Source organism: Spermophilus citellus (genome assembly GCF_964194105.1).
Source record: "Spermophilus citellus genome assembly, chromosome: 3".
Taxonomy (NCBI): Eukaryota; Metazoa; Chordata; class Mammalia; order Rodentia; family Sciuridae; genus Spermophilus; species Spermophilus citellus.
The window spans coordinates 212,088,087-212,112,057 of record NC_138184.1 but is presented as its reverse complement, the minus strand read 5'-3'; the positions used below and the strand labels follow the sequence as shown (position 1 = coordinate 212,112,057).

At 36.7% G+C, this 23,971-nt stretch overlaps 1 protein-coding gene across 1 annotated transcript in view; it reads right to left on the bottom strand.

The window, feature by feature from the left end:
- The window catches only part of LRGUK (leucine rich repeats and guanylate kinase domain containing), a gene marked incomplete at both ends in the record, with an annotated part of 103,416 nt that overhangs the window by 64,431 nt on the left and 15,014 nt on the right, over window positions 1–23,971 (bottom strand). Inside the window, 2 exons of the mRNA XM_081283316.1 lie at window positions 9,761–9,904; window positions 14,462–14,586. Coding sequence (XP_081139442.1) covers window positions 9,761–9,904; window positions 14,462–14,586 — 269 coding nt within the window. The remainder of the gene's footprint in view (window positions 1–9,760; window positions 9,905–14,461; window positions 14,587–23,971) is intronic.

The window sequence follows — 23,971 nt, the reverse complement described above, 5'->3', positions numbered from 1 at the left end:
CCCTGTTTGAATATCCAGCTTTTTAACAAGAATTCCACAAAACTACATAGACATGGGAATTACCTCTTCAATAAATGTGAACACACAACCACCTTTTCTTCTTTTTCTCAAGTTAGAGAACAGTTGGCTTCCTTCTCTTATCCATGTTTATTTTAAATGGAAATAAAAGAGTACAAAAGCAACAGTACAAAAACTTCACACAAGGCTGACCTGACTCCCCACCTGTCCCCACACCTACTGAGCCCTCCCGCCCCTCAACCTCCCTCCCTAGCCCTGCTCCTTTGTGACTGGCTAAGCCCTCTTACTCCATATGAATTATTTTAGGAAAGGTAAAAACTGAATAGGCATGACATATTTCTTGATGAGTATCCACTATTTGCCTCAATTTTTTTTTTTGCTAATAGACTGTACATTTATTTTTCACACGTTTCTGAATAAGTTGTTTCACAACTTTAAAAAGTAAAGGGAAAAAAGATTACCTGGCAGATCCTTAATTTAACCAACTTGGGTTGAAGCAGGCCTGAATCCTCCACTAGAGACAAATACTTTAAATTTTCTACAATTAGACATATTACAACTTTATTGGTATAGATATTGGAGTTTTCAATAATTTAATAATCATTTTTTCACTTCTATTTTTTCCAAAATATTTCTGCACATGCTGCAAAAGCTTTCCAATAGCAGGGTCTCAGTAACCCTGAGTTCTGCAACCACAAAATGCACTAAAATGTAAATTAGTCCCAAAGCTAAGTTAGGAGATGAACATATGCATCATGTTCAAAGGGTGCCATTTTCAAAAATGTAATATGAAAGGCAAACTCTAAAGTTGCAATATACAACCTGCACACATCAATCTGGCTAGAGCAATGTTAGGCTATTATACACATGCTTTTCCATAGGATACTAGGTAGTCCATCATTGGATGGATCATCTACAAGAAAAAAAAGAGATGAATTTTTTAATATTGTGTCATTCAAGAAGATAGAATATAAACTTGGTTCATACTGCTCCACAGAACTTTTGAGTGGTGGATAATTCCCCTCTAGCATGGAATTCTTGTCCTTGAACCTAAAACAAACATTAAGAGGAAATGTGTTCCTGCACTCACCACATCTCACCAACAAGTCTTAGCTACATGCACCTGTAGACATTGTTGGTAAGAATAGAAATTAGTATATTCTTTCTAAAGGGGAATCTGATGTATTACATATGTGTTTAAGCTATGAATGAGCTATCCTACTTCAAGAGGTTTCTGATGGAGATCACCAGACAGGCAAAATTAGATATAAGAACATTCAGTCTAATGTTATTAGTAAAAGTAAAAAGTTTCTAATTTCTCAAGAACTCTATTATTATATCATTATGTCATTGAGTCATAACACAATCCCATAGCAGGAACACTATGTATTCATTTTAGACAATTATGATATCTTCACTGATTGACATGGAAAGATCTTTTTTTTTATTGTTGGTCGTTCAAAACATTACATAGTTCTTAATATATCATATTTCACAGTTTGATTCAAGTGGGTTATGAACTCCCATTTTTACCCCGTATACAGATTGCTGTATCACATCAGTTACACTTCCATTCATTTACATATTGCCATTCTAGTGACTGATGTATTCTGCTGTCTATCCTATTCTCTACTATCCCCCTTCCCCTCCCTTCCCCTCCCCTCCCCTCCCCTTTTCTCTCTCTACCCCCTCTACTGTAAATCATTTCTTCCACTTGTATTATTCTTCTCTTACCCCTCCTTTCCTCTTATATGTAATTTTGTATAACCCTGAGGAACACCTTCCATTTCCATGCGATTTCCCTTCTCACTCCCTTTCCCTCCCACCTCTCATCCCTGTTTAATGTTAATCTTCTTCTCAAGCTCTTCGTCCCTACCCTGTCCTTGGTTACTCCCCTTATATCAAAGCAGTCATTTGGCATTTGTTTTTTAAGGATTGGCTAGCTTCACTTAGCATAATCTGCTCTAATGCCATCCATTTCCCTCCAAATTCTATGATTTTGTCATTTTTTAATGCAGAGTAAAGATCTTTTTTTAATTTTAATTTTTTTTTAGCTGTCGATGGACCTTTGTTTTATTTATTTTATGTAGTGCTGAGAGTTGAACCCAGTGCCTCACACATGCTAAGCAAGCACTCTGCCACCTAGTCATAGTCCCAGCCCCAGAAAAATCTTGATATGTTACAAACACTATGAATAGAATGATCATGGACTGTATGAAATTATATCACCAATAAAATGTCAGCTGGGATCAGTGAATCTTTGAGAGTCAAATGCAAGGGATACAACTTTCTTCCTAGTCCTTCCAAGGGTCTGATGAGGTTGGGAAGAAGGAAGCAACCATGGGGTAGCCTGGGCTTCAAGTCTCCACTTCTGCTAAATTAGCAAATGCCACAGATACCCATTATTCTGCATGTGTCCCTGTCTCCTGCACAGCCTCACTCAGCAGCCGACACCACCACCCTCCATCTTTTCTCCAAAAGGCCACAGACCCAAGGCTATGCTTGTACCAAGCTTTTACAGAAGTGTAGACGGGACAACAGCACCCCAAATGACTGAAAGTAAAAATTGTCAGAGAGGTTAGACTCTTATGAGCTATCTGCTGGCAAGAATGTCCTGCCAGCCCCTTCTCTAACCTACTTGACCCTTGGTGACCACTGCCCAATCCAGAAGTACACCAACTTCTTTTTTATGCCATTTCCTTCCTGGTCCTGCTCTCCAAGCACCATCATCCAGCACTAAAGGGATCTATTAAAGCCTTTTCTTTAAAAATATCTTAATATACATATTATTTTCTCTCTCTCCCTCTCTCTCTTTCTCACACACACACACACACACACACACACACACACACACAAACAAACATATCTCTTTAGGAGACCATTAGGTGCAATGATTAAATTTTTTCCACTGCTATGTATACATCCATCTGTGCAGAAAAGCAGTGTTTTTCAAACTACAGACTCTATCAATTAGATGATGGTGGTGATGATGATGATGGTGGTGATAAATGCATTACTGCATTAAAAGTCAACAGATGGAACAATGGAATAGAATATTTTAAAAAGTGGACCACAGATCAGTGAGAAAATTATTCAGAAAAGGTACTAGTTAAATGTATTAATGAATGAGAATTATTGAGCATAATGTTGGGCATACAGTGAGCACTCAATAAATGATAGTTGTTATCATATTACTATTAGATATTGGGGAAAAAGAGAAAATTTAAATTTTTGTTTCAATTATACCACAAAATAAACTATAGATTAAAAGTTGAAGAAAAACAGACAAAAAAGCTTTGGTGAACGTGTACCAGATTTAGAATGAAAAAAGACTTCACAAAAATTATAAAAGCAATAAAGGGAAGCAAAGGAATATATTGATTATACTTCATAAATTATCTTTAAAAAATTTTTTAGTTGTAGATGGACACAATACCTTTTTTTTTTAATGTGATGCTGAGGATAGAACCCAGAGATCTGTTGAGTCATAACACTCCCTTAGTAGGATCACTGTGTATTGGAATCCAATCCTGATCTGCTTCATCACTTTGGCAAATACTTTTTTGAGTTTTCAAATCAAGGCCAACCACTTCCTCTCTGCCCATGGCCTCATACCTAGTGCATACCTCATGGTGATAAGTTTGGCTCCATGTATGTGCCTCCCACATTCGAGGTGAATGCTCTGTCACTGAGCTACAACCCCAGCCCCTTCATAAATTATTTTGATATGTATATCAAAAGCACCTTAAGCACAATGAAAAGCAAAAGAAAAACTGTCGTAAAATAATTAGTAATTAAGGGAATGAAAAGATAATTTCTAAAACAGAAATCAAAAGGTTAACAAACACACAAAAATATTTAACCTCAAAGACATTCCTAACAAACAGAATACAAAACACCATTTTCCTCTACCAGACTGACATACTTTTAAAATGACATTTGTTGATAAAAATGTAGTAATATACTATAGCAGAGGTCTTTTTTTTTGTCTCTATAATTTGGTAACTTTATTTATTTATTTTAAACATCAGAAATTTATTAGTTGCTCAAAACATTACATTGATTTACATTGATCTTGATTTTTTTTTTTTTTTTGGTCACTATAATTTGGTAACTTTATTTATTTATTTATTTATTTTAAACATCAGAAATGTATTAGTTGCTCAAACAGCAGAGGGTCTTAATTAGTATGAACCTTCAGAAAATATATCAATCATATTTTATTTAGTTAGTTGTTGATGGACACAATACCTTTATTTATTTATTTGTTTATTTGTTTGTTTGTATGTTTGTTTGTTTATTTTTATGTGGTGCTGAGGATTGAACTCAGAGCCTCACACATGCAGACAAGTATGGTACTACTGAGCCACAACCCCAGCCCATCAATTGTATTTTAAATGCCCATACCCAGGAATTCCAAGAATCTATCCTCATAATAAAATATGCTCATAAGGAATACACACGACAACATTATGTTTAATAGCCAATTACAGACATAACAAACTTCAGTGAGTTAATGACTTGGTAAATCCTGATATATCATATCCATTCGGTAAAATATCTTTACTATTAAATCAGATTTTTGAAATGCCTCTTTTTTTTTTTTATCCACAATCACTCTAGAATCTCATCACACGCACCTTAAACGCCAACCAAGCACTTGCGAGGCGAGAGGCAAATCTGAGCACTCTTGAGGGCTCCCGAGAGCCCTGCATTCAGTCAACAAATATTCTTCAGTGCCAACCACGAACCAGACATGGCACAAAGTGAACAAGATAAATCCCTGAGCTCATGAAGCTAACAGTATAGTGGGAAAGACAAAAACTCTTCAAGATGTAACAACAGAATACATGATACGCTAGAATCTCAGACAGAAATAAGTGCTGGTGAGAAATAAACAGTGTAGAGACACAGAGAAAATAGGGCCGGGGAGCTGGAGAGGCCTGAGGTGGTCAAAGAATGTTTCTGAGGGCTTGACAGAAGCCAACATTAAACAAACATGTAAACGGTTTTGAAATTTTGGGGAAAACTCCTAGTGGAGATGCCAGATAGGCAAAGCCCCTGAGGTGGAAGTGAGCTTGGTTTGTATGAAGATCGGAAGGAAACGCCAGCAACTTGGAATTCTCACCCTCTTCTGCAAGAGCGTCTCACTCCACACGCTGCCCCTAGGATGCTCTCTCAACGTCCAGTGATGCAAAAAGGCCACAACAGGCCTCAGTCCTGAACTGCTGGCTACAGCAAGCTGACTCCAACTCCATGGAGCCAAACTCACCACCATGAGGTATGCACTAGGTATGGGGCCATGGGCAGAGAGGGAAGGGGTTGGCCTTGATCTGAAAGCTCAAAAAAGTATTTGCCAAAGTGATGAAGCACATCAGGATTGGAATCCAAGTGTGTCCCTCTCAGGGCTTTATGCCACAGCTACCAGGAGAGAGAGACACCGGGACAGTTTCTATTGTCTTGGAAGGTATATGGAAGCTCAGGTCACCTAGTCTTGGCCAACCCTCCTGAATACGAAGCAGGCCTCCTTCCTGTTTGCATCCCGTGGCAGGAGTACCTTGGCCAGGTGGAATGGGAACTGAATTTAGCAGCAGATCTGATCATGCCTGCATCTCCTATACCCAGCTCAGGTGACTGCAGCAATGTTGTCAGTCCCTGAAGGCCCCAAGGACCCCAAGGAGTCCAACCCCTCTCTTCTCAGGTCTAACAAATGTAAATCACAGGAGAGACCAAGTTGACTTAGGAGCCAGACTGTCTTCAATCCCCCAAACTCCTTTTGTCCACAGACATAAACAGAAACATGAGCCAGGAACCAATGAAGATTTGAGCATTGCTTGCCTGAGACAAATGGTATGCATCTCTGAACAACAAGAAGCAAGAAATCTTCCATGAAGAACTTCTAATCTGTTTGAGGTGTCACAAAAATAAAAGGTAAAAGTGTGGTCTTCAGCTGTCTCCCTGAGCACTCTGGGAGACAGGCCAGGACACTCAAACAACAAAGACTAAGAGCATGGAGGAGTACCACTGTTACTTAGGATCACAGTTCTTTCCTTGCTTGCATTGCTTTATGAGAATTATCTTGTTAATCTTTACAAAGACTCAGAAGAAAAAATATTTGGGATAAACCATGTGAAATGGCCACACTAAGACTCAGGGAAGTACCCCAGCATTCTCTAAGTCACTCCAGAGAAACATCCCATTGCTGGAAGAAAGGTCAGGGGCTACCTAATAGAGTGAACAGATTTGACCAGGTTTTAAATGCTTGCTAGACATGGTTTAAAATCTAACAAGGTCTGCAGCATGGATGGTGACAGAGGTCCCCATGTCACCAGCAGACAGTAAACATGTGTCAAGGACAGTAATTCAAATGAAGCTGGGTAGGAGCTACCACGTTTCAACGGCCAAACAAGGAAACAATCTTGATGCAAGTCCTTCCCAACAAAACTGTGCTCCTAACCCCAAATTCATCAGATGAGAAGCAGAAACTCTGCTGTGTTTCTTTTACATGATAAATTTTCCATCCCTGATACATAGAATTCTCAGTTGTCCTGGAGAAGTCTCTGAGGAACTCTTCAGATGGCTCCATGAATGTTTCAAAGTACCATCTGTTGCTCCCCAACCTACCCAGTGGGGAGCCAGGGAATCCTGTTATTGTCAAGGACCCAGTTGTTACCAAAGGAGCTCCTTTGGCGACATGTAGCCACTTTTCTTTTTAATAGAATCTCTTTAACACTTGAAAATTATAAACTCCTGTCTTCGCTTGAGGATAGCTCTTCTTTAAACTATTCTGAATGTAATGTGAAAAGTCTCTTGAAATGGAAGAGAACTATATATTGCTTGAGAGGTGTCTGCAGACTTGCATTCCCCAATATGGTAGTCACCAGCCACATGTAGTTACTTAGCACTAGCACTACAGCCAGAGTGAACCGAGATGTCATCTAAGCATAGAACATATACCCAATGTCAAAACTCAGTATGAGACGACAGAAGGCAAAATAACTCATTGATAATTTTATATGTAGATTATGTGCTAAAAATATCATATTTTGGCTATATTAAGTAAAATATATCATTAAAGTTGATTTCACCTGTTTCTTTTTTCCATTTATTGGGACTACTGGAGAATTTTAAATGATATTCGTGACTCATTTCTGTGGCTCACATTGTATTTCTAGAAAAAAGCACTGTTCTCTGGCATTACACCACACCTAGTTCTGAAAGTGGTGGTGGGGGGAGGCATTGGCATTTCATTTACTGTGTTATCTTGCAGAGGGTAAGCACATTGACTCAGGAGGCAAAGCATTCTCTACTTGAGTCCTGGTTCTGCTTTTTGCTATATAGAACTTTGGGCAAATTACTTAATTTTTCTGTGCCCTAGTTTCTTCATCTACAAAACAGCAATAATAACAGGGTTGTAATAAGGATTAAATGAGATATGTAAAGTGCTTAGACTAGTGCCTGGTGTATAAGTACTCAGCAGATATGTCTAGATAATTTTATGACTGTAATTTTTACTATCATTACCATTGCTCCTTTTCCTAAATCATGAGATGCCCCGAGTTGACATATAATGAGCTTATTCCAACTTTTCAACACCCCCGGCTATATGTGAGAACCATTTTAAGCAGGAATTTAAAAAAAAAAAAAACCAGTCTTCAATGGTAATTGTGTAAAAAGGAAAAAATAACATGAAATAGAGATCATGCTGACGTCCTAAGAAACACAGTGCAATGAACAAAGTTCATCCACTAGAATTGAGAAGTGATCAAAACAACTTGATATACAAATCAAGTGAGATGCAGATGAACAGTTTTTCTATGATTAAAAATTCACTTATTCCCAGACTTTAATAATTAACTTTGACTTTTAGCAACTTAACAGATGATGTAAATTTGTCAGAGAAAGGGTCAGACCTAACTGATAAGCAGCATCCCAGCAAGACAGAGCAAGTCTCCACAGCGTCACACATTGCTCCACTGAGCATAGACTGTCTCAAGCTTTGACCAACTTTTCATTCTCAAGAAGAAATAAACAAGTTGGGCATGGTGGCACATGCCTGTAATCCAAGTGGCTCCGGAGGCTGAGGTAGAAGGATTGAGAGTTCAAAGCCAGTCGCAGCAATTTAGTGAGACCCTGTCTCTAAATAAAATATTTTAAAAAAGGGATGGGGATGTGACTCAGTCATTAAGCACCCCTGAGTTCAATCCCTGGTACAAAAAAAAAGAGAGAGAGAGAGAGAGAGAGAGAGAGAGAGAGAGAGAGAGAGAGAGGAAGAAGAAATAAATGAAGTACTCAATATGAATAAAATCACTTTATAGAGATCTCATTGCTTATGAAGTTGGCTACAGGTGCCAACTTAATAGATCACAACTAGGAGCGCAAATGCTTTATTAAAAATAAAATGCAATTAAGAGTGAAAATCAGTTTATATAATTTTTGCAATATATATTAAACCAGATTTCAAATTTTGAATATGCCCAATTCTCAACCCATTATACTTAGGATCATACCCTATTGTTGCCAACAGGATATAAGAAGTCACTTTCCATGCCTCTTCTCTGGATTTATTTTTTTCACCCCTTTCCTAGGGTGTTCACATTTTTAAAGTTTTTTATAAAATTATATGTATCCATCATGTGTAACATGATGTTTTGAAATATATATAAATTGTCAAATGGCTAAATCTAGCTGATTAACATATGTATTACCTCACCAAGTTATTGTTTATGGTAGAAAACACTTAAAATCTACCATCTTGGCATTTTTCAAAAATATGATATATTATTATTAATTTTAGTAACTATGCTGTGCAATAGATCTTTTGAATTTATTCCTTCTATCAAACCAGAATGTTATATGCTTTGGCCAATGTTTTGGTCAGCTTTTTCAAAAACTGCTGCAACTGAAAGACCCGACCAGATCTACTGTAGAGGAAGAAAGAGTTATTTAACGGTTCAGAGTTTCAGAGGTCCCAGTCCACAGACAGCTGGCTCCATTCCTCAGAGCTCAAGATGAGGCAGGCATCATGGTGGAAGAGTGTGGCAAAGGGAAGCATCTCACATGATGTTCCAGAAGCAGAGAAAGAGAGAGACTCCATTCTCCAGATGCAAATTATATAGGGACATCTCCAATTCCCACCTCCTTTAGCCACACAAAACCTCTTCAGTTACCACTCACTTAATCTCTATCAGAGGATTAATTCACTGATTGGGTTAAGACTCTCACAACCCAATCATTTCTCCTCTGAACTTTCTTGCACAGTCTCACACGTGAGCTTTTGTGGGACACCTCACATCCAAACCATAACAGCCAACATCTCCCAAGTCCCTCCTCTGACATAATACTGGCACAGTCTTCTCTTTGAATGTAGGCAAGAGTAATACCAGCCTGAGGCTAGTCTCATACTCCACTCCCCTTGATCTGACAGTTCAGATATTTCTAATGCCATCTTTCTACACAAAATTTTGCATGAGCACATTTACTCCAGAAAATTATACACACATGATCGCAGTTTAAACAGTGCAATTAGTAAGCATCAACTTTTCAAAACTCATGAACTGTAAATATTTATTTTAAAAAACAGTACTTCTGGAACTACTGCTCTAATAAATTTGCTAGAATAACATTTCTAAACTGGCATTTCATGTGACAGGTCTTGAAAAGCCAATAAAGGGTGTCTGTGTTAACTCTCTAATGTGTCTTCTTAGGTAGATGCAGACACCAAGACTTGGGAGCACCTTACCTTATTATCCTCCAGGTTGATCACTTCCAGGAGGTCATGATTCTCTAGGCCTTGGAGGCTGCATATCTGATTATGGGACAGATCTAGGTTCTGCAGGGCTTTCAGATTCTCTAAACCCGTGATGGTCTCAATGCAGTTATTGCTCTAAAAGGAACAAAATATATGTAATATTTTAAATTCTTCTAAATTCTAAAAAGTTGTAATAGCAAATTTTTATTTTGGATACTTCCCCAAATCTTCTTTAAAAAAAAGAAAAGAAAAGAAAAGAAAGAAAGAAAAACAGGAAGTCATTCTTCGCACCCCACATACATATTTTCATCATTTACTCTTTGAAACACCCCAGAGAGTAATCCTAGTTTTTCAACTGAAAGATTGGAATATATCATCTTCATTTTAAAGACGAGTATTCAATCAATAGGAAAGACAAAAGGTAGGTAATATGAGCTTGTAACTGCACAGCTTAAGCCTAATGGCAGTATAACTCCATCTGGATCTCGAGAAATACAAACTAAATACAATTCTTTCAACCTATCACAATAAACCTCTAGAATATACTTTGTTTTCAGAAATACTCTAAATATAATAACATCAGACCACAAAGGCAGTGGTAGTGTGCTGCTTTGGTGGCCTCCAATGAATCTTGTCTCTAGTAATTCATACTGTGTACAATTCCCTTTTCTTAAATCTAGGCTAGCCTATAACTTCCCATAGCCAAAAGAGTACGACAAAAGTGTGCCAGTTTCAAGCTTAAGACTTAGAAGGCTGGAAAGCTTTGCTTTGGGTTTGGGGGGGCCCTGAGATATCATGTAAAAATTCCAGCTACTCTATTGCAGAGAACTTGAAGACAGGCCACCTAGAGAAAAGGAAATCACATGGCAGAGTCCCTGGGACTAAAAAGAAAGAAAACTTAGCCATCCCAGCATCCCAGCTGAGTCAAGTCCCAACCAATATGCCAGGTGAATGCAGTAAGCCCAGCAGAAGAACCACCCTGCAGAACCCAGCTCACACTAGGGAACTGTCAGCTAATCCAAGTTATTTCTCCAAGTCATTACAATTGAGGTGGCCTGTTATGCAATGACAGGTAGCAAACTAAGTTCTTCAATAATTCACACATGAGTATCTTCTCAGTCAGACTATAACAAAGATTTCATACTCAAATATTTTCTTTCCCAAACTCCATGTACTCATAATAACAAGAGGGATAAAAATAATTCTATTTTCTTGCTGGGTGCAGTGGCACACACCTGTCTATAATCCCAGAGGCTTGGGAGGCTGAGACAGGAGGATCATGAATTCAAAGCAAACCTCAGCAAAAAGTGAGGTGCTAAGCAACTCAGTGAGACCTTGTCTCTAAATAAAATACTAAATAGGGTTGGGGTGTGACTCAGTGATCTAGTGCCCCTGAGTTCATTCCCTGGTACTCCTCCCCCCAAAAAATAATAATTATATTTTCTTGTATGTTTTCCAACACATTCTTTGTTTCTTGACTTCTTTAGCCTTTAGGTATAAGAAATAGTATAATAAAGTAAAATTAAAATTTTAGTTTGAGTTGAAAATTATAATAAAGAGTAATTTTGAGGTTCAGTGAATGACCTACTGTACCCATCCTTAAACTTTCAAAACTTTTAATGAGCATTTAAAAAATGAAATTCTAGTGGTTCTTCTGCTGGGCTTGCTGCATTCATCTGGCATATTGGTTGGGACTTGACTCAGCTGGGATGCTGGGATGGTTTGGTTTTCTTTCTTTTTAGTCCCAGGGACTCTGCCATGTGATTTCCTTTTCTCTAGGTGGCTTCTCTACAAGTTCTCTGCATTTTTTTTCCACCTACAATATTTTCACTAATATGGGTTTCCTGGTACATTTAATAGCAAAAGCTCATTGTCATCCTATTTTTCATAAAACTTCACTTCAATAATGAGTTGGATTTGTGTTCATTAATGTAATTCTATGACTCCTTAAAACATGTTAATAGGATGTTAATAATCTATAAAGCTGTTAAAGTGCATGAGGGCTTATTGTACTATTCTTTTTATTTTTATGTTTTAAAAATGCAATAATGGAAAGGAAAAATATTCATAATCCCATTTGCCAAAATGAAATCAAATTTCCTTCTGTTCACACTTCAAAAAAGTTATAAAAAGCATAATAGAAAAAGGAAAGAAAAAAACTAAGCTTAGTATCACATCCATATAAATTTAATGTATTGAAATAAGACCTCAATATCCTATTCAAAAAATGCCCACACATCAAATTTATATACAATGCATTTTCCCCCAAAGAACTTTGAAGAGCTTTCGATATGTTAGATAGACCGTAATTCTTCTTCCCAGTGTCTCTGATGGCTTTCAAAGTGGTAGATGATATGAGCAGAGTGATGCATAGAAAAATTTAATTAGATAGCCTGTGGTCATAAAAGAAACCAGAACTGAGAAAATTTCAGAATTGCAAAATTTCTGAAGTGAGCGTCAGCTAGTCAAAGCCTTTACCCACCGCTGAAAAACTGACCCTCCCACTAGAAAGGGACAGCAGCTTCTGCATGGATGGTTCTTCCTGCTTGTTTTGTGATGATTAGCAAAGATAACACTTTTAGAGAAAAGCTATCTTCTTAAATAAGTAAAAAACATTCTTAGTCTATCGATTTGGGAGGGAAAAACCAAGTGGCTCTTAAGTGTGGAATGTGCTGTCATTACTTGCTAAGAAAAGCTGGGTGACAGAACAGCCCATTAGCGAACCACATTTTCCACTTTTCAACTTTTACATTTATCAAAAAAGTCGAAGTTTGAGAATTAGCTCTAAGCTATAAAATGAATTCTTTTCAATAGTAACAAAAGCAACTGGTTTTCTGATTCCATGAATTAAAAACAAAAGCATTAAAAATGGTAGAAGTAAATATGTGTCATTTTATGGTATAAATCTATTTTTAAATATTTATTTTTTAGTTGCAGTTGGACACAATACTTCTATTTTATTTATTTTTATGTGGTGTTGAGGATTGAACCCAGGGCTTTGCACGGCTAGGTGAACGCTCTACCGTTGAGCCACAACCCCAGCCCCATACGGTATAAAACTTTTTAAAAATAGAAAAAGTAAACTTTCTTATTCTCAAAATTTTAAGGACAATAAAAGATAGCATGTTGTATATTTTGTAGCTCATTTTGGGTGATGGGAGCTGGAGTTGGATTGATCTATTTGCAGAAAAATATAAATACTTCATGCTTTTTCTAAAAACTGGTTGAGACAGACCTGTCAACATGGATTATTTATGTAGTTAATGAAACAAACTCTGAGGATGAAAGTGTTGTGTGTCATTCTCAATAATGGATTCGATTCTCATTTCCTTCCATATCTCTTTCCACTTAAAGTTCCACTTAAAAATAGTGGGAATGTTAATGCAGATGAGATATGCATAGAAAAGGAAAAGATTCTAAGAATCTAGGAAATGAGTAGTACAATATTGCTAATAATCCTTCAGATGATCATAACTTTGAAACATGACTTTCTTTTTGAATTTAAAATTTTCAATACCATTTATCAAATTCATTTTCATATGCTTTGTGAACAAACCCTAGTAGGCAGAAAACATGAAGTCCCAGGTAAATTATTAAACCTTTTGTCTGATTCTAGAATGTTAGTATTTACCCTCACCTAACTCACTGTAGAGATGCTCTAAGCTCAGGGCAAGGGAAGTTTTCACAAAGGCAACCTTCAGTGATCTGTGGTTAATAAGACAGGAATAGTATATCTCATATGTCAAAAATCTGCAGATAGCCCAAGATGTCATTTCAGACAACAGTTCAACATCCTCCTGTGGGACAGTTCACATACAAAATTGATAAGCTACAAGCTCCACGGCTGGAAGTGCTTCCTGCCCACCCTGTGACACATGAAACAAAGAACAGCAAAGCCATCTAAGGGTAGGAGGGAGGAGGAAAGGAAGCAAAAGAAATCTGGATATGCCAACAAACAGTATTATGGGCACCCCACATTAGTGAGCTATAGTGTTATTTTTAAGATATCATGTATATCTCTGGGACTACCATGATCCTGCTGATGTTTTTGGTAAATGAACTCTATTTTCACTGAATCATAGTCACACTGCATGTCATATGGCTTAAAAAGGATGCTCTCCATGGGAAAAACCAATCAAATTGAACATTCTGGTTGGAATTGTTCTGTTATTGTCAGCATGATTTCTGATTTTCTAGAATGAGAGACTAGAATGTACTAATATAAAAGGACAACCAAAGTTCAATGCCTAGAAACATCATACAGTTCATTTGAAGGCGATAAAGTGTGAACCACAATAACTACTATGCTTAAATAAGGTTTAATATTATTTTCCCAAATAAAATACTGTTAAATACTTTTTCATAACTGATAAAATACATCTTTCTTTCCCAGTATATAAAGTAAATCTTTTTAAAAAGTTGGTTAGCAAATTAGAAAATCATTTTACATTTTCATGGATTATCAATATTGCATGCATGTGCACATATACACTCACACACATACACACACACACACACACACACACACACACACACACACACAGAGCCCAGATATGGAATGAAGCAAACAAGGAGAAGACAATGGCATTTCATGAAGGAACTGGCTCTTTATCTACTTGAAAAATTCTAAGTAGTCATAATTCATAGATTTATTAAGCATTAATTGCTACTTCTACAAAGAATGACACTTACCAGACAAAGTATTTTGATGGGTAATGAGTTTAAGCCACTAATTGTCATGATCCTGTTGTTGGACAAACTAAGGTGGGTGAGGCTACTGCACATATCTAGTCCTCTAATTTCCTCTATCTCATTGTCTGTATATCACAACAATTTAAGGAAAATGTCATTGAAAGCATTTTGAAGATAAAAAGAATTAGTGTTAAATCATCACTAGAAAAATCAGACAACAGTTGAAATAAAGATTATATGCCCAATATAAGATGAACACTAGATCCTGAGATATATTTTTCATATGGCATTCTATATGAAATTAAAAGTTTAAAAAATGCTCAGTAGTATTTGCATTCATATGTGACTCATTCAAATGGTATAAAAGAACTCCCAGTTTCAGAGCTGCCTCCTTGGCCACGTCTTCCCTTGGTTGGTTAATGATCTCCAGGAGAAGCTATGTGCTTTCCCCCAGCTAGAACTTCTGAATGTGGGGTGGCCCTGAAGAGGGCACAGGTGCCAAGGTTTTTCATCTCTGTAACTAGAATGACAGCCTGGGACATGCCCTCTGTGGCAAATGGGTGGCTCAAAGACTAGAACCTGGCACAGAGAGGGACATCCCTTTCTGCTTGTATTGGTTTCTCCCTTTAAAATAAAAGAGGCGTAAACTCGGCTTTCTTCTGTCAATTAAATTTATTACATTTATTGCTAAAATGTCACATTTTATCTTGTGTCCCCTCCTTGTAGGCCCCGGGCTAAAGCTGCAATCGCAAAGTCACCAGCTCAGTCTCTCTTATCAGTTCCAGGATTTAATGTCATTGCCTCATCCAAGCTCAGTGTTCCCTTTCAAGTAGCCTTGACATCACCAGTTCTCAGCTATTCATAATCGGCATGACATCCCATTAATCACTAAGACCTGGCATTTTTGCCTTAAAATGTCTCTTTCATCATTCCCTGCCTTTTTATTCACTCCTCTGCCAACTGAACCCACCTTCAACACTCACCTCCAACACTACTGCTATATTCATCATTCCTGCCTTTAAGTCCCCTACACACTGTAGTCAAAGGTTAATTTTTTCAAAATGTTGATTGGATATCTTATTTCAATTTAAAAATTCTCTTAGGATGAATTTCAAAGTGCTCACTGACATTTAAGACCCTTCACAAAACCTACTTATCCTATTTCATCTCCATTATAACCCATTGAGGGTTCTCCATTTCTCCCATGTTCTCCAATTCTCTCAATTGTTCTGGAATGGACCAGGAGCTTTCTTACTTGGCAGTGTATTTTTTAAAATCCATTTTGCTTTCCTATTACTTTCTAAACCCTATTCTTTTTTTAATATTTTTTTTAGTTGTAGTTGGACAAAATACCTTTATTTTATTTATTAATTTTACGTGGTACTGAGGATCGAACCCAGGGCCTTGCACGTGTTAGGCAAGTGCTCTACTGCTGAGCCAGCCCTAAACTCCAGCCCTAAATCCTATTCTTTAGGATATAACTCCATATTCCATAGTTTTTTCTTTTCCTTTCTCTTAAACATTCACATTACACTGATATCTCAAGTTTTATTTTTGATAATCCTCATTTTCTTATTTTTTTATTACTTTTTAATTATACAAGCAAGTAGAAAGGATAGCCTAGGGGGGCAAATTCACACTACGTGTGACAGATAAAAGACTACTACCTAGGATACATAAAATATTACCACAAATCTAGTGGGGGGAGGACAAACAACTCAATACAATATGGACAAAGAATATGATCAAGCAATTTCCAGAAAATAATACCCAAGTGACTAATAAACATATAAAAAGATGTTCTACTTCACCTGAAGTCAGGAGAATGCAAACCAAGATGCCATTCTTCACTGTCCGATTAGCAAATATCATAAAATAAAAGATTTTGAGGAACACAGATTTTTACATTACCGGATGAGTGGGTCTGTTATGATAGAGCCACTCTGCAGGCAAGCTGGTAATGCCTATCATACTTGCAAATACGTCACAGCACATCCACTTCTTGGTATCCATTCTAGAGGAGCCATATCTTTCTCAAGCCCTTTTCTGTTCAACTTCTAACCCCTTGCTATCCTCTTCCATCCATTGGAAAACAGAGAACTTTGTAGATAGGAAGGAAGGGATCATAAATATCATAAAGACATGTTTTGCCTCAGATGACTTGGAATTATCCTAACTCTAGGATTTACTGGTTTTGTGAATTCACTGCACTCTGCTCAGATTTTTCATTTGTAAAATGGGGACATCAAGTTGCCATTAGGCCAAATGTTAGGATGTCAATGAGCCATACCTCAGACTTATAAGGCACTGATCTCATTTACTAAATTACAATCACATGAGGCCAAGGAATCTTGTCCTGCACCTCTTGGCCAATAGCATGGAAACGGGAGATTCAAGGATGGGATTAAATCAAAAAAGAGCTAGGCCAGAGAAAAAGGTCAATAAGGAAACTAGATAAGAATATGTTGCTAAATATACAGAAATTCCTAGGTTTTCCTCACTGGTTTCAGATTCAATCTTTGGGCTGAAATCCAGCTCTGTGAGGTCAATATGTATTTTCAGATTGACTTCCAAGAAGCTCCAGCTAGAACATTCTCACACATAGATATTTGTGCTCACAAACACTATCTTTTCTGCTTCTGATTTCTTTGTGCTGTTCAAATAATTATTCTAAAACTAGAATAAAGACCAGATATTTGAAAATATGAATTATAACAAAAGATAGATATAAAATATAGGAAAGAGGAAATTAAACTATCTCACACAGCTACAGATGAAATAAAATACTCTTTAAAGAGGTAATCTTTGACAACAAAAAAATAGGCTATGAAACTTCAAGTGGCCACCTTCTTTAGCTATTTCAGGAGCACTAGTGTCCTGGTAGCTCTTTTATAACCAAGATGAAGATGCTTTCTGAATCATCGCAGAGCAATACAGGTGCTTATGAGTAGCTGGGTAGGGTCCCATGGGAAACAGGCAAGGATCAGAAAACTAGAAGACATGAATCCTGATATTAGGAACTGAAAGTTTGTTTATTGGGTCCACAGTCATTTTCCCAGACATTCGAGGATACCACAGCCCCCTTGGTACACCCAGCTTCCTATCAAGTTCTCCAGTAAGTCCTGTAAGGATAGAAAGAAAGAGGAACGCAGATGTCTTACTTCAATCCAGCATGGCTCCTGCAGGTCTCACCACCATCCCTCACAGTCCTGGGAGAAAGAGTAAGGCACTGACTAAACATCTCTGCTCAGAAATATGATCATCTCAGAAAAACTATCTCCTCCAGTTTCCTAATTCTTCACTCCAGGCACTGGAAATTAGTCAGGTTGTTGTGTAAAGAGCACAGCTGGCCCACCAAACACACAGGGTCCACGTCCTCATATTCCACCAGCCAAGGGTTGAAAATATTGTATAAAAACAAAATTACATTGTAAGTATAGACTTCCTTCATTGCTTTATTCTCAATAATACAGAACAACTGTTGAGTATTATAAGTATTCTAGGGATGAATTAAAATTACAGGTGCATGTGCCTAGACTATAGGCAAACACTAGGCCACTGTACATAAGGGATTCGAGCATCTATAAATTTTGGTGTCTGAGGGGGGTTCTGAAACCAATGCCCCATGGATACTTTAGTGTGACTGTACTTATAGCAGTGGTATTCCAGTGCCCCTCTAATTATTCTAACAGTCACATCACACCTGGCTGCCAACAACAGTAACAGTCCACATGCCAGACTGGGCCTGAGAGAGCTCTTGGTTGGCAGTTTGCTTTCAGGAGCACCTTTATCTCTTCAATCTCCTGCTTTCTTATTTTAAGAACCTTCACAGAATGTAACTTGCCCTTCTTCCTAACATTATTCTTTCATGTTCTTTCTTAGGTCTTAGGAGTTTCTGATAAGAAAAGGAATAATCTGATAAATCACTAAACTATTACAATGAATTAGCTTACTGGGCTAATCCTCTTAGGTATATTATAATTTTAAAAGATGGTATCAGGTAAGAGAGAATTGCCATTCTGTGAATAAATCTCTTGCAGGGGAATTTTAGATCCTTGTGGAAACCGAGTGGAGAACCCGGTAGCACTTTAGCATAACTTTACAAGGAGGGAAAAATCCCAACAATATATTTTTACATTTTGGCAGTTCTGTCAGTACTTCTCAAATGCTTGACATGAATTATTCACTAGTTCAGTATTTGCTCTTATTCATTTGTCTACAATCATAAAATATGGTTCAGGTGTACAGAAAACAGTTACTGAGAAATACGTAGGAAATCCATCACAATTCTCTTAGTGGAGAAGACCACAATGATGGCTTTAATCAAAACTAATCCTGAAAGATCTACATCACCTTACCAGTGAAAAATGAGCTTTACGATAGGAGTGAATCTAAGAAAAGAAACATGCGTATGATGTAAATAGCTATGGAATAAAGGTAATAATTACTCAGCAGATTGCAACATGGGAAAAACAACTGAATTCTGAAGACTAATCTCAGTTCAAGCATTTACCAGATGATTCTGGGCAAGTTCTTGACCCTCAATGAGTCTCAGACTCCTTTTTCATTAAATATATAAATAAAATAATGGTAAGCACTAGATGATCTCTAAAATCCTATCTAGATTTAAATCTCTATGAATCATTTTTTTAAATTCCATGATCCATAATCCTAAAATGCAGCCTAATCAATAACCACTCAATGCTTACAGGTAAAAAAATAAACTGTAACCTTATATAATAATAAGTACATCTACTTTACCTTAGCAAAATTTCTATCTTGCAATTTAGGGTGATTATCAATTAATCATCAGTTATCCATCAGTTAAAAGTTAGGACAAAATAGCCTAAAATAAGTTAAATTTTAAAATTGAGCCTTTAGAGTTTACAATTCACTCTGAGTTATTGATATAATCTACTATAATCACATTGTCAGTATCACTAGCTTGTTTAACTGATGATTTAGATCATTATTCTCAACTAAATTAATTCAGATATTTGGGGTTCTTAAATTTTTATATAGAATTAAGCTAATTAAGTTAATCTTAATACTTGATTTATTATTGGCCATGGATGGCCTTTTATATTCTTCCAAAAATAATAGGGGGTAGGATGTAGCTCAGTTGTAGAGCACCTGCCTAGCAGGCTTGAGGCCCTGGGTTCAACCTGAAGCCACACACACACACATAAAATGAACATTCATGAAACTACTCTCATCCCAGCCCAAGAGTAGAACACCAGCAACAACTAAAACCTGCCTCTGCACACTGTTCCTGTTGAATCCTGTATCTGAGATCTGGCAGAGATCATCATTATGCTGGATTGTCTCTTTCCTCTTCCCTTTCCTCCTCCCTGTAGTTTCATACCTAAATTATATTTGTTTTTATCAAGATTCATCTTTATTGCTTCACGGAGGTATATTTTACTCATTGTAACTACTGTATGATATGTTATTGTGAGAATACAGTATAATTTGTGCTTTCCATTATCAATGAACATTTGGATTGTTCCAATTTTTGCTATGATGAGCAATATCAGTATGGACATTCTTACACACGTCTCCAGGTGCATGCTAAACTTTGCATATGAGGAATGAAAGTGTTAGGTCATAGTGAATTTGGATGTTCAACTTTATGAGATAATTCGAAGTTATTTTTCAGAGATGTCATACCTACTAACAAGGTAAAAAACAAATCCTCTTGCTCCCCATGTTCTGTATAACATAGCCTGTATTTGAACAGATGCCCAGACAATTTGAGTGGACACTAAAGCCTGAGAAGCATTGGTCTAGAAATCAGCTTCCTTCCTAATCCCCTGCCTTCCAGAAGGGCCTCAGCATCCAGAGCCCCTTCCCAGCCTTCAGGGTACTCAGACATGACAGTGTGGAGTTTGATATGGAGAGTGCTGTTCTCCAACACTTGCTTGGTATTTTTAGATTTCTTAAATTTTGCCAATGAAATGGATATAATACAATGTCAAGTAGTTTTCAGTTTCATTCCTTTGAAAGAAAATAAGGCTTATCTAATTTGTTTTCTATAAGATTCATTTTACATCTTTGCACATCTTCTTATCCAGGGTCATTGGATATATTTCTCTATAAATCTTCAATACCCTTCAAGAAAGTTTTATTATGAACCCCCCCACACTTATTTATCCTTAATAAGATTCATGTCTTTGCTCTTATAAGTGGTGTCTCTTTGTGTTTTCCAATTCCTTGCTTCTGATAAAGAGAAATGTGATTGTTTTCTGTTTATTGAAGTCAAATCTAGCCACCTCACTGAACTCTCAAAACTATTATTTCAAGTGCAAGCTCTTAAAGGTAGCAGAATACAACAATTACTAATAGGGCATTATGTAAAATTGTGGATGTGTAACCGATGTGATTCTGCAATCTGCATTTGGGGTAAAATTGGGGGTTCATAACCCACTTCAATCTAATGTATGAAATATGATATGTCAAGAGCTTTGTAATGTTGTGAACAACCAATAAAAAAAATTAAAAAAAAGTGCAAGCTCTTGTTTATATTCTCTGTAGCTATACATGTCATTTGCAAAGAATGACTTATTTTTTTTCAGTCTCAATTTTATACATCTAATTTCTTTCCCTTGGTTTAGGGTATTGGCTAAGACCTCCAAAACAACAAGGGGTAAAAGTTGCAATGGTGGATATCCTTGCCTTGTTCCCAATTTTAAAGAAGAATGCATAGGATCCCCAATCGACCAACTAGGATAAAGTTTGAAACATTTTTGTAGACATTTTGTAACAAGAAAAGCCCCTGTTACTAGTTTACTGGGAGTTTTATTGTGAATAAGTGCTGTGTTTTATTAAATTTTACTTATCTATTCAGCTTCTTTAAGGACTATAAGGCTTATTTTCCTTAATCTGTTAATATACTTAGTTAATTTATAGATTTTCTAATATTAAACTACTCTTACATTCCTAAGATAAACTCATGTTCACAGCTGATCATCATTTTTAATACTTTATCAAATTCAGGTGCTACTAATTTGTTTAGGATTTCTACATTTATATCACAGTTGAAATAAGGCTGTCCTTTTCCTTTCTCTTGTAATTCCTTGTCTGGAGTGGCGATCAACGTACCTCATCAGAATGAATTGTGAATACGCTTTCTATTTTTAATGTTTGAAAGAAATTATTCATTATTGGAAGGTCTATTCTTAAAATTATGGGTAAAGTGAAATGTTTTTGTAGGAAGATTTTTAATCTAATTAATTTTAATTTGTAAGAACTATGTTTTTAATGAATTACTTTTATAGCTATAGGACTACTTGGGGTTTCTAATTCCAAATGAATGTTTTGACTTAAAATAATTTCTGGGCATTTGTCCATTTCATCTAAGTTTTCAAATGTACTACCATAAAACAAAATTATCTTTTTAATCTCAAAGTAGTTTAGTCATTTAAGAAATAATCTAATCTGGTTCATTTCTCCTCCAAATAGATTAATCTATAATCTTACCAAATGCATATTTTAGTTTCAACTTCCAAACTTATAAAGCCCCACCACCTGCACCATGTGCAATATGATTAGTGAAAGAACAAGAGGCATAAAATCGAGTACTGTTTAGAAAACAGCCTACTAGCTTTCCAAAACTATAAGATAAATTTAAGTTTATTTCATTAGTAGTCCATGAAGAGTAGTTTGTTTTGACTACTTTGCATTTTTTTTTCAAACCAGGTGACTCATGGTGCCATGCTATGCTTTAATCAGATGCCCATATTCTGGATTTTGATTGGTAAATATAGTTGATGTGTTTCAGTGATAAAACTCAATTGCTACTTCTGATGTAAAGTTAAACAAAAACAACAACAACAAAAAATAACTCCTTTCTTTATGAAAGTTGACATTTACAGAGTCATAATACTTTAATTTTATTACATGGAAATCTAAATGGAAATTTAAGATTCTCATGCTTTAATATGTGTTCCCCATTTTGACTCCAGAATAATAGGAAGTTATTTTCTCTGACAATTCCAGACTGCACATAAAGAATGATTTGGGGGAAAACAGTGCTTTCCATATCAAACTCCACACTGTCATGTCTGGGTACCCTGAAGGCTGGGAAGGGGCTCTGGATGCTGAGGCCCTTCTGGAAGGCAGGAGTTTAGGAAGGAAGCTGATTTCTAGACCAATGCCTCTCAGGCTTTAGTGTACACTCAAATTGTCTGGGCATCTGTTCAAATACAGGCTATGTTTGTATAATTCTGGGGTGGAGCCCAAGAACCTACTAAGACATTGCAGGTGATGCTGACTCTAGTCTCCCTGGGAAGCATGCTTCCATATGGCCTGAGATGACTGGATTTCTTAGCCACATGGCTTCTAAGCTGTCAGACTCATTTTCTTTGAAAATTTAATACATATGATACTCAAGCATTAAATGAAGGTTTTATGGAGACATACTGCTAATGGGTATTTCTAATTTGTCAATGGAACATTCCATTTGGATCACTATTTGATTTCTCTATTAGGCTACAATCAGGAGAGCACGCTCATGTCAAGAGCACATCTCAACGTCCATTTATTGCTTGTTGTCACATACAAGTTCTAAAGGGATGGGACTACGCTCTAGCATTCCATGATATATGAATAAAAGGTTTCTTTACAAAATATGTTTTCAAAAAAATATACCTTCTGTAATCTCAGCCTTAATACAAACAAGCTGCTGCCATATCCCTGGAATGAGGTACCCAGGGGCAATCAACTCATGCTCCATTCTGTCCTGAAGAACCTCAGGTGGGTAGAAAGATACCTAGAGAGAAGTCACTGCTCCCTTATTACCCAGAGAACATCGGTCTCTGGTGTAAGGAAGAAGCTCAAGCTCATTAAACTCACAGATCTCCAATTAACTAACCTGTTAGGTCCCAGAAGTTGCTTTAGAACTTTAGGAGTTCTGTCTGCTTGGGAGCCTGATTCATGCAAGAGGTATGCTCCCAAAGTTGGTTGTAAATCAAAAGGTTTTTTTGTTTTGTTTTGTTTTTGGTGAAAGCATATTTAAATATACTAGAGGGGTTGGGGGCATAGCTCAAAGGTAGAGCCCTTGCCTAGCATACTCAAGGCCAGGTTTGATCCTCAGCCCTGCAAACTAGAAGGGTTTGCTTTATTTAAAGGAAATCTAATTTGAATTCTCTTGTAAAATAAATACCACTAATTTTCCTTATGAAAATATCTGGATTTTCAAATGCTGAATTTATATAAAACTGGGCACAAATTTAAGAAAATTTGAAGAAATTCATTCACTCTGGCTCTGGAATTAAGAATAAGCCTACAATCCTCAGAAGGACTACCTTACTTCTCAAGAGTATGCTCTTGGAAAGCTCTAACTTGCAGTTTTATTCCTTAGTAAATAAAATATCTTTATTCATTTTGTGCATATCAAGTTTTAATCATTGAAACGAGTCACATCTCTAGTAAATTACACATCTGCTATTATTCCATCTAATCTGCTACACATTCTTTGATGGAGCTACTAGTAGCTATTAACCAAATTTT